The following is a 12,165-nucleotide window of genomic DNA, read 5'->3' on the forward strand; positions in this document are numbered from 1 at the left end:
GGGGAGACATCTTTCTGTACACATAGATACAGCTTAGCTATTTTAGCTAAACTTTATCTGGAGGGAAGCATATACTGATAAAGCAGTGTTTCACAGAATGAGATAAGTACATAGACATTTTGGATTCAAACTTTAAACTGAACAGCAGAAAAATGTAGTAATCTTCCTCTCTCAACAAATACAAGGGGCATATGATGATAGCAACAACTGACCTGGAGGAAGATGGCAATGAGAGCAGTCTAGAAGATAGACTGCAGGTTTAAGGGAAAAATCTCAATTTCAGCTCTTGCTCTGTTTCAGGGGTTTATATGGAAGAATCTTCTGGGTTTTCTCTTTCTCAAGTTGTAGAATGAGGAAAATTGCTTTGCCTGAGAGGGCCAGTATGTGGGCAGAGAGAAGCATGAAGAGAGGTGAAACAGAGAGCAAGCTGGGCCATGTGCTTTAGCACACCGCCATAGCTCTGACAGAAGGCAGGAACAAATCAAAATGGGAATGGTGGCTCTGCCATCACGACCGGAGGACAGAATACACGAAAAAGGCCAGATGACAACCTGCAGTTTATTGGGTACTACAGTAAACAGCCTCTATCTCATTTCCACAGCTACAGTACCCTCTATTTAACTGCAATACATTTAATCAAGATGTTTCTTAGGGAACCCAATAAAGCTTGATGATGTTTAATGGCTGGGGCTTAATGGCTAGGTTGTTTAACTGGGCTCATAATTTTGATTAATTAAGATGCCTGCAGGTGTTGGAGTGGTACTTAGGCAACAGCTTTGACGTTCAGAGGCAAAGGGGGTTTTGTATCCCCTTCAAAAGCATTTCTGTCAGTGCTAGTTCAGCAAACCAAAACTGCCTTCAAGCCCTTGCAAAAGAAAGAAGTTAACTCTCTCATAGCTGGCAGTAGCCCCCAGGTATCTGGGAAGCTTGGCAGCCTTCATGTCCTTTTGACCAATTTCCTCCCGGGATGATCTATGAAAATAAAACAAAAACCCAAACCCCAACCTTTTGGCATCCTCTATCTCCTTAATAGGAAGAAAGAAAGAACGAGAGAGGATCTCCAGGGTGATGATGGTGCACTCAGGCAACAGACTCCATCACAACAGCCAACTGCCCACCACTAGACCAGTGTTTCACCTCTATTGAAAACAGCAATAGAGCTTGTCCTTTTTAGCAGTGGAAAACACAAAGCCTGGCTTCTTTCAAGTTTGTCTCCTGTGTTCATATATCCTAACATTGTGATTTCAGCTTCCCCCTGCCAGCCTATCTCCCTTTGCCTGCAATAACTCCCCTATCCTGCTATATCACCAAATTGCCAGCTCCCCCTCACGGAGTGTGGATGACCTACTGTAGCCTGGAGCATAGCTGTACAGAGACTGGCCAGCAGGTACAGGAAATAACACTAGTACTGCCTAAGAGGGACGTTTTCATTTGTATTTCCCTATTCTATTCAGCAGCAAACTTTCTTACAAAACATACCTACCTCAGATTTTTGTCTCCTGCATGCAGATAAAATGTCTCCAGCTTAAAAAAAATATTTGGGGAGAAAATAGGGCATGGATACCAGTGCGGCATATGCTCATTTCCATAGGAGACAAACACAAGAGAGAGGCACAGTGAGCCAAAGTCATTGTTATTTTCAGTATCAATTCAATATGACATTAAATTAAATAGAACTTGATGATTAAGGCTTAGTAAATTGCTATGCCAACTATAAAAGCAACGTTACCTTGTGGATAGAGGACTGGAAGAGGGCTCAGAAGAACAGAGTTATAGTGTGCTTTCCCATAGACTGAATGAATTTGGGCAAATGTTACTTTCACATGCGTATAAATACAGATCAATCTTCCACTTTTCTTGTAATGTGTATAAGAAATGCAAAATTGAAGCAGCATATTGTCTAGGGACCACAAAGACAGCCCTTTTTCCAAGAAACAGCCTTTCTGTTTGGCAACCACAGGCAGTACAAACTGAGTCAGGAGGAATGATCTCAGCCTTTTCATACATCTGCATTGTTCCCCTCCACCACAGCTTTGTAGAGTAAGAATAAGAGACATTCAAATGCAATTTATGGAAACTTAAGCAAATAGAAATTGGAGTAGCCACTTAGTGTTATCAGCATATTCAATAGCTTGTGATAAATTATAACCAAGCTATCTGCTTTCCAGGGCATTAACATTAAAGTAGAGGTTGGGTAGTATTATTCTGACCCAAAGAATGGGTCCACTTTCAAGGGTTGTGATGCAGTATATTACAAACATACTGAGAATTCCGAAAATTCCTGACAGAACAAAAAATAAAAAATACCTGGAAACTCAATGTCAGTGTCTTTAATCCCTTTTGAGATTTCATCTTCTCATTACAACCTGCCACAAATTTAGCTGCATGGCTACTGACTGCAACCTGGCTGGTCAGTTATTTTCCTCTACTACACCAAAAGAATGCATGAGAAGGCAGAGTGACAAGTAACTGGAATTGTTCATTAGAACACAGTCTTTATTAATCAAGAAAGACCAGAAAAATAGCTGGAGGGACAACAGGTGAATGGTGACACTGAACCACCCATTGCCAACATTTGTTGAAAAAAACAGAGCTGAACTGTTCAACAATCCAACTATAGAGGTTACGTTGTCCTGCCGCTGTAAAGGAGCTTCAGATGCGGATATGGATCCCTGAAGAACTTTGATCTTCTCATCAAGAAGTAGCTAAGAGGAGATTCTGAACTGGCCCCCACCCCAGCATCGCAGGCCAAGCAAGAATATTACCATTTGCAATAGTAACTAAGTACCAGGGTCATTGGCCAGAGCCTCATTGCGCTACTTATCAGCCATAACCACAAAAAAACCTTCTCTGGTTTATAGAACTGTAATCTCACATTTTCTGATTCACAGAGCCTGTATAAGACTGAAGGAAGCAGGACATTAACTAGAGCAGCACTAGAGCTGGACAGCCTCAGCTTATACAATCTATGGGTGCTATGTTATTCCTGATTCGTTCAGTTTCTTCAGGGATATTCCTCCTGTTTCAAGGGAAACAATCTACTATTTCAGTTAGGTTTCATGAAAACTTCAAACTAAGAAATTACTTTCTGCAAACTCTCTCTCTTTCTCTATCCATCAACCAAAATTTATGAAATCAAACTCCCTCAACACTCTCAAGGTGACTTCCAAGGTCTCCTCTTCAGAGAGAAAACGAGCTTTCCCATTCTTGCTGTCTACACGGTAGGGGAGGTGCAGCAGCAGCTTCCTGTAAAAGATGACACGGTGAACGTCAGTGTCTCAGATCAGATGAGCAGTTGAGATGGCACTGCAAGTTACTCTTGCAATTTGCCATCAGTATACCAAGGAATGTTCTTTAGTATACCTTGTTCTTATGTCAGGCGGTGGGGTTCCTGCAATACCTGCTGTGCAGCTATACAGGCCTGAAATGTTTCCAACACTATTCCTTTCTTTTGGCTGTGGCTATGGCAAAAGTTTCCAGTGATGGATTGTGGGATCTCTCTCCATTGTTTTATTTTTGCACAGTGCTGCATTTTAAATGGAGAGGAAGGAGGAGCTTCACTGGTAATGCTCTCCTGATGGTAAAAATCTGAAAAATGCCTAAAATATGTCTTCAGGAGTTTGTCTTTTCTCATAAAAACAAATAACTGGTGCAGCCTGATTAGAGATTCTGGCCAGCCCAGTTGCGCAAAGGATACGCCTACGCTGCAAAGCACAGTTCGGGTATGAGAATGCACTTACAGTTATGAAGTTGCTGGGATGTTAACCTCCATTGAAGATTAATTCAGTGATCCCCTACTGGTGGCTCAGGGACATAATACACAAAGAAAGGCTGGATCTTGGATTCAGGAGCTATTCCACAGCCTGTTGCTATGCCAGACATACAGCTTTTCCTGGAATGGCTCACCAGCTGTCTGGTTTGTGTCCTCATGAGGATGCCTCGGTCCAGACCCATTCAACTCCTCTCACGAATGACAGTTCCAGCTTACTTGCTCACACAGAGTCTGGACTCTTTCCCCTGTTATCCCAGGCTTATATACTAACAATATGAATGATGGGCTAGTCTTGGACCTCCATTCTATGGACAGTGCAAATAGAATCAAAGACACCTTAGAATCAAGAGATCTTCCCGGACAAACTCTATAAAGCCCAGCAAGACAACATGGGGGATTACTTTGAATCGGTGTTCAAGTCATGCTGAATTTTTTCAGGTGTCTTGCAGGATCCATGGCTAAAAGAGGTACAGTCAAAACACCTTTGCGCCACACCTACTGTAGGCAGCCAGTTGTTATAATCCAAAGAGGTCCTTAAAATTAGCTTGGCTTAGAATCAGCCCCAGGACTAGAGTTGGAAACAGTTCCTTTGAGCCCTCCTACACATCTGTGAGAGTACAGTATCTTTCAGTATGTAGAACTTGAAATCTTGTTTGTTTCTTTCATCCTGAGAAAACTTGCACTTACATTTGTGAAAGCAGCACTTGCTCAGCCTGTGCCCAAGCAACCATTAGATTTACGGCAAATTTTTTATTTGCTAGGCTCGTGACTACAGACAGCTGGATACGAAGAAGATAATGGCAGATCTGAGTCACCAAAAAGATGGAATTGCAAAAGAAAAAGGATGCTGAGGTTTTCCTACATCTGCAGTATTGCATTAAACTACCTCTTTTAATATCTGTAGGTCTGCAAGTCATTAGCTGAACAATTATTCCTCCTGACTTTCCATTTTCAGAGCTAGCACTTCCAAACATTCTTCTATTCGTGTTGCATCTTCGGGTTAAATCTAAGCAGGGGGTAACCAACTCAGCCTGGTTTTGTCTGTGAGAAAAGTGGCTTTTCTATAGTTAGTCCACTAGGGACAGTAGTTATTTGAGCCTAAATCCATGGCCTGCACCTTGAATTTATTTGCAGGAAGCTATTCACATATGGATCTTACCACATTCCATTCAATGAAGCAAGTCAGCCCAGAGGGAGTTAAGCTTTCTTATGGAAGCACTCTATTGTGAAGGAGGACTTAAATCAAAACACACATGGGAATTATGTGGCAATCTTGGGCAGAGCAACTGCACACTGAGATCTCAAAGACTGAGAAGTCAGAGTATACCAGTCACTTCATTATCTTTGTAGGTTTGAAGTAGCCCCTGTTGAAAAATAAGAACTCAAAGGAAATCTCTTCAGGAAAACCTTGTAACGTTTCCATCCCTGCATCCATGCCTGGCTATGTCCACAATTTGGCTTTCAACTTCTCAAAATGTATCTGCACATTTTGACCATCTTCAGTTATATATTTGTCCAAATTCATATTTGAAAGCAAACTCCCAAGAAGTCCTTCAAGGCCATAGGGAGCTTTTTGCCAAACATTTTGGGCCCTTGAAGCCTTACTGTTTAAGTAGCCAAGATCTGTCTTAAAGCTGGTTTTGCTAGAACAGTATCACAGACTCAAAGCTAGCCCACTATACATGGACTATGGTTGTTTTGTGTCTGTGTCTATTTCCCATGTGCAATTAATAATCCAATCTTCATCTTTAGCTTTGCTTTCCACACAGCATTCAGTTGAAGGCTTGGTTAAACCTCTTTTCAAACAAGATATTAACTGTACACAATTGTGTTTCACTTACTTTTTGGGAGTTCGAAGGTCAAGAACCTTGTCCTGAATATCTAATGTGATGTCTGAGTTCTTCGTCTCTGGCAGTTTGATTTTAATCTGAAATGATGGGTAGAGGAAAAGCTGTGCTTAGATCTATAGCCCTACAAGCCATAAAAGATCTCATCTTCATGAATATTTTGATGCTAGTGTCAAAGAGCAACATTGAGTAGTTGATTTCTAACAGAGAAAATGTGACAGTGGTAATCATTGCTTTCAATAACTTAGTGATGTGTATTGGTACTCTATTTTCTTCAAAATCCTGAGCTGCCAGTGTACTTGACAGGTATTCTACATCCAGCAAAACCCCTGGTTTCGTGTATTAGACAGTTTGCTTCTGCTAGAAAAATTCCTGAAGTTCGGGAAGCAGGGAACATCTTTGATCATGTAATAATGGGACAGGATCTGATACCTGTAATTTTAAAGAGTATCGGTATTGTAGCACTCTGCTAACTCACAAACCTTGTAATAAATGCAGGCGGATGAAAACTATCTCCTTCCCAAAATTGTATCCAGGATGAAACTTCATCTTAGAGCTACTTTTCATTTCCCTCATGTCTGCATGTGGCATATGCATTTGCACAGATTCTTTTGAGTATACCAGGTCCTTGAGGAGATACACATTAATTCCTCAGGTTAGCAAGTGTAAATATCATATACAAATGCTTGAAGAACTACATGAAAATCCTACAGGAGGCCAAAGGCAGCAATACAGCTTAGTGTTTATGTTCTGTCCCTCAAGAAGGTGTGAAGATTGAAAAGGGCAGAGAAAGAGCACAAAGGGTTGTGAGATACAGGTTCTGCTCACCACTATATCTTCACAGCAGGCTGTGGAGGGGTCTTTCCTGCTCATCCCAAATAAGACATCCTCTGTTCCCACACGTTGTTTGAATAAAATCTGATACCTGAGAAAGAGAAGCCGTTGCCTAACACTACTGGAGAAGGGGCAGGAGACTAAAGCAGACTAATTCTCAGAGGACTATAAATATCCTCATTGCATCATCTCTCCTCCTTTTCAGTCTCCCTTCAAGGCTTCAACCCATCTGCACTGGATTTCTCTTCACAGTTACAAATGAGTTAGCTGGAGGGCTGGGGAGGATCATTCATTCCACCTTCCAAGGCCGCCTCTACTTCACTAACCAGCCTTTGCAGGATGAAGAAATGCAGCCTAAGTGAATATCATACTTACCAACTAGTCAAACAAACCCTTGGGAAATGGATTTGAAAAGGATGTTGTTAATTACATGTGTTCTGTTCTGTCATTCAACATGTTCTTGCAGCCTGAGCATAACACTCTTTTGTCAGATCGTAATTGTTTTGCATTTAGCCAACATTTGTTTTCTTCCTCTCCACATCTACAAAGTCTAGAATCACATACTCACTTGCTCTTTATAATTAATGAATGAGGAAATACAAAGTAAATTTGTCTTTAGAACATACATTACTCCTACTAAATTGAGCAAAAGAAGTGGAGTGAGTCACTTCTCTAAGAGTGTATGGAAAGTCTCTTTTACATCTCCAGTGTTCATATGCATATGTAGTAATTCCTAAGTCAATGAGAAATCTGTCTAATAGCTCTGGGTGTATCTCTTTAGCCATCTGTTTTCCTTTTGGGCCATTTTCTTTGATTCAATTTGATGAACTATTACAAAGACTTCTACTCTCTTTTCATTGCTGCAACACAGGACATAACTTCTTGAGGCTAGAGAAGCACTGTGCTTTACCCAGCAGGGAGGGTATGGGTCAAAAAATGGCACGAAAAAAGCTTCTGTTGTGCCCACAATACAAAGAAGTATGTCCTGTACATCAAAGGTGACAGTAGCAAGACCAACTGTATGTAAGGCTATAGGTGAATGACAAATCATTTTCAGATATGTTGAGTCTAAGTTCAGGTTGGTCTCAGTCCTGTATTTAGGTCAGGAAATTGAACACCTCATGGCAGGACTTACATGCAGAGAAATACGAGGATTCTGGACTACAAACTAGCATACAATGTGCAGCTTCAGAGGCTTCAGTCCATCTGCCCCAGCATTTATCACTCCAGGATATGGCATCAGAACACAATGATCAGAAATGCAAAGGCTGCTTTGTGGATTGATTGACCCTGAAGACTTTCTGACCTCTACAAACTACAACTAACATGCTGGATTGTATCCCTTTCAAGAACATTTTTGTTGTTGGGTCTCTATAAGCAAGGGAAAAGACCCTGGTTTTAGGCTGTCCCTTGACAGACTAGGATTGAATGACAAGATTTACAAATTCAAAACTGCCTGCATATAGCTTTCCTTCCTGTAGTACTTTTTCATAGAACCACAGACTGGTTTGTGTTGGAAGGGACCTTAAAGCTCATCTAGTTCCAACCCTGCCACAGGCAGGGACACCTTCCACTAGAGCAGGTCGCTCCAAGCCCCTGTGTCCAACCTGGCCTTGAACACTGCCAGGGATGGGGCAGCCACAGCTTCTCTGGGCACCCTATGCCAGCGCCTCAGCACCCTCGCAGGGAAGAACTTCTTCCTTATATCCAATCTAAATCTACGCTCTTTCAGTGCCTATTTGTCTCTAAAGAGCTTAATCCTTTGAAATGCAAGCATAAGTTGGAGTACTTTAAGAATTTATGAGTATGAAAAATGAATGCATCTCAGTTGCAGCAGGAAAAGACAGATATTTCACACAAACGGCATACTTGAAAGCTAGCAAATAGTTTTGGTGGCCTACTTCTCCTCCTAATCTGACTTTATACAAGTATGTGACACTGCAAATAATCTTATGATGGAAAAAAACAACTCCATGTTTCTATTTACGAGATCAGAAAGTTTCCAAAAGAGAGGTTAAAAACCACTTCTCATATGTGGCTTTAGATAAAACACTGATATCCTCCCTTTCTCCTTCCATGACACAAAGCTTTTCAGATGGCTGTCTCACTCAAATGCAGTAGAAGCTGTTTGACTCCTATTTCCACCAATGCTATGTAGAGCCCAGGCAGGCAGTCTCAGCTCACTTACTCGGGCTGTTCTCTAGGGTCCCAGGTATCATCATATTCAGATCCTTCTGGGACCTCCTCTGTATTCCAAATAGTTTTACTGTTTTCAGATTTCACCTGAAAAGTACCTATAAGAAATGAGAAAAAAAAAAAAAAAATTGCACTGGATTTTGGATTGTCTTTGTTCCTCTAGGTTTGCTGAAAACTTAGATTTCTTTAGGCTTTAGAAAAGTCTTTGTATTAAAAGCATTCTAGTAAATGTTTACAGTCTCCTTCACCTCAGTATCTTTGCAGAGGGAGAATGATTTCCTTTCCCTTAAATCTCCTTTACCCAACCTCTATGTCAAAGAAATCTTCCTTTCAGACATAAAATGGTTAAAGTGGAGAAGTATGAAATATTAATCTTCCCCAAGCCCCCAAATATGGGATATTTTAAGTGAACAGAGACATTTATAGAAGGACTTCCTCCTCCTCACATAGAAATCCACTTCTTCCCAGTAAGTATTGTGCACAGCCCTGGTAAGGTATTGAAGACACATGGAAGTTCACAGGCGGAATAGTATGGTTTATGCCTGTCTTCCATGGAAAAACATTTTCTAATAAGCTGGTAAATCTGTAATTTGAAGTTTTTTAGAGTGGAATCACAAGTGAAAATATTCTGTTGTATTTGCCATAATTCCTTTCCTGCTACACTCACCCTGGTCCTTGTTGATCTTTCTTATAACGCATAACTAAGGTGCCCAATAATGTGATTAGTTCCAGGAAGAACTTTACACTACAGCTCATGACCAGGCTGTGTTCTGTACCCTGTTTGTCATTGCCACTTGAGGCTGCTGTGCTCTGGAGTTACCCTTTCTGCTTCTCTTGGTATATTTTGCTGTTAAGCTTTCAGGACAAGAAGGTGTGATTGTAAATATGTAATGCTATTTCCGTCTCAAAGTTCAGTGAGCACTCACTTACTGAGGCAAGCCCACCAGTGATGGTAACTTACTTCAGCTGTTACAGTCTGCTAGCATGGGGCTGAATGCTAAAACATACAAGCACTCCTCCTTACCAGCGTTCTCTTTCTTTGCTGGTCCAATACTAGCAGGAGTCATGGCATTAACAGGAGAGTGCAGCTGCAAAAAAAAAAAAGGCAAATGGAACTTGAATCAACTCTCATAGAGCCCAGCTCAGTAACAACAATAATGTCACTAAATATAAAGTGTTGTCTGAGGTCAAACAAATACCTACTGGAACCCAAAAAACATTACCCCACAATTCTGTGGCTGAACATTTTCTCTTCTTCACTCTCACCCAGGAGAAAGTGACCTTGACACACTGTGTTTAAGCAGGACTCCCAGAGCACAGCACCACAGACAGTTGTGCTTTCTGAGTGCTAGTTTCCATGGCACATCAGCAACATTTCCATGCTTTGCCTGCCATGAAAATATTGCAGGAAGCCAAGGGTGCTACATGAAAGACCCATCAGAGCATGTGGATTACTTTTGACAGTAAAGATCATGAAAGGCAGCAACATTTTCCTCTAATTACAACTCAATTTAGTGCTAATAGGCCAATGTAAGGCATTTCTCTATATATGAAGGTTCCTTGGTTTGATATAAGTGCCTCATATGCACAGAACATTAAATTAAATCCGAATAAAGATTTCCATTTACCCAGATTGACTCAGACTTAATTGAAATCCCTGTGGCAATTTGCCATTTCTGCCTCTGAAGTGTCATTCGTTTCATTAATAAGATGTAAACAAATTCTTTTAAGATCAAGATGTTTATTGTGAAGATGGACAGCCAACAATGCTGGCTTTAAAAAGCAGGCATTAAACAGCTGAAGGGCACTTAGCACCTGTGAAGGTGTGAAGGACCACATCTATCACCTACCACATGGAAATTTCAAGGGGCATGCACCCCTTTTATCCCAAATACTACCACCATTGCCACTACTACTGCACAGCTGCTGGGTCAGCCAGCTGGCTCTTCCTCGAGGAGTGATTTGGAGGAACACAGAGGCGTTTGATATATTTGTTATCTGTGTCATACTGCAACTTGTGCAAACTTCTAAGAGACTTGGCAAAGTTTAGAGCCTTCACAGAGGCTCTTAACACTGTGATTGTGGGCACCTGCAGCTCTCCAGGGAGATCTCTCCCCAGCACACAGCTAAAAGAAGCAGTTACGTGTTGCACGAACGATGTACATTTTCCCTAAGCTGTAATTTTCACCTAGTCCTGAGATGGACAGATATAGAAGAATGGAAAGATATTTCTCTCCGTAATCATTCAGGTCATTCACTTTAGAAGAATTAGTGACCCTTCCCTCTTTGGCAATAATCAACATAACCTAGTACACTTCAGCTATCAATTATATCTATAGTCCTCCAGCACCTGACACAGGATTAGAACACTCACAGTCACCTCTGGATATTTCAGCCTTTACTCAGAAGTTGAGCATCAACTTTTTTTTCCTTTGTATGAAGCATTTACTGCATTGCCTTCATCTCTGGCAGACTTCAGAGAAAAGTAGGCTGGAGCATAAAGTAGCTAAAGCTCTTTCAAATACATGTTCTCATTTCCTGAGGGAAAGGCCTGAAGGCTGGAAACTTAAATCTCCCTCCCATTTTGCAGTCACAATCTCTCCTTGTTTTCCTGGGGAAGCTTCTGTGCTCTCTCCCCCAAGAGCTTGTTACCATAAAAGTACCTTCTGGCTGTTTCAGTCCAAAACCTTCTAAGGTTCTCATTCTCTTTTTACTCACTCTGGGGAAAGGAGAGATTTGCTTCTCCTCAGCCACCAAGGTTAGGCTATACAGCAACATATAAACCAGCAGCATTTCCTCTAAAAGACTCACCCTGTGTTCATCATCATCATCATCTCCTCCTGGAGCATCACTAAGCAGTTTGGCAAGGTATTGCAGAGAAGAGGCTGTGGAAACACTGTCCATATCAACATCTACTGCTCACCTATGCTGGAAAAACAGACAAAGAGAGACCAAACTGTTCTGTACTGTCTGCAGAGTGGAATGTTCCTGTTGTGTGTTATGGAAGAATAAAGTTATGGAAGAATAAAGTTTAGCCAAAGCCTTACCTGTGTGGTATCAGAACATAGATAATACAACCAGCCTGTCCAATCTGTGCTGAGGTCACAGCCTCTCTTGCTCTGCGGGCATTAGCTGCAGCCACAGGTCAAGCCCTGCGGTGACTATTGACTATGGCAGACCCTATGTCAACACGGGTGTGCAGCTACTGCAGGACGAGGGCAGCAGGACCCCTTGGCTCAGGCCTGGGGAGCCGCGCCCCCAACACGGCGCCGCGTTCAGGCTGCGCAGCGGCTCCCGGCCCCGCGGTACGGGCGCAGCCACCGGCGCTCAGGCGCGGTGGTCCCGTCCCGGCCCTGCCTGCAGCGGCCGCAGCCCCCAGAGGCGCCGGTGCCACCGCTCCAGGGCTCCAACCGGCCGCGTCCCCCGTCACCACAGCAACGGGACGCCGCTGCCCCGGCCCGCCCCTTCTAGCCAGGCCAGCCAATCCGAGCGCGTCGTCCTCTGAGCAGCGGCGGG

General features: G+C 42.3%; 1 protein-coding gene across 2 annotated transcripts; it reads right to left on the reverse strand.

The window, feature by feature from the left end:
* Positions 1-2,459: 2,459 nt before the first annotated feature.
* Positions 2,460-12,088, reverse strand: DNAAF6 (dynein axonemal assembly factor 6). Of its 2 annotated transcripts, none has more exons than XM_030497276.1 (7): positions 11,697-12,088; positions 11,461-11,577; positions 9,674-9,737; positions 8,642-8,747; positions 6,448-6,544; positions 5,614-5,699; positions 2,460-3,246 (listed from the first exon to the last, which is right to left on the reverse strand). In XM_030497276.1, the coding sequence occupies exons 2-7, from the start codon at positions 11,551-11,553 to the stop codon at positions 3,117-3,119; spliced, it is 576 nt and encodes a 191-aa protein (XP_030353136.1). In that variant the 5' UTR covers positions 11,554-11,577; positions 11,697-12,088; the 3' UTR covers positions 2,460-3,116. The 2 variants fall into 2 exon arrangements, with proteins under 2 accessions (XP_030353136.1, XP_030353137.1); XM_030497277.1 differs by having other exon boundaries at positions 11,461-11,572; positions 11,697-12,042.
* Between the last annotated feature and the right edge of the window lie 77 nt (positions 12,089-12,165).

This window comes from Strigops habroptila, chromosome 9 (genome assembly GCF_004027225.2).
Source record: "Strigops habroptila isolate Jane chromosome 9, bStrHab1.2.pri, whole genome shotgun sequence".
Lineage (NCBI taxonomy): Eukaryota > Metazoa > Chordata > Aves > Psittaciformes > Psittacidae > Strigops > Strigops habroptila.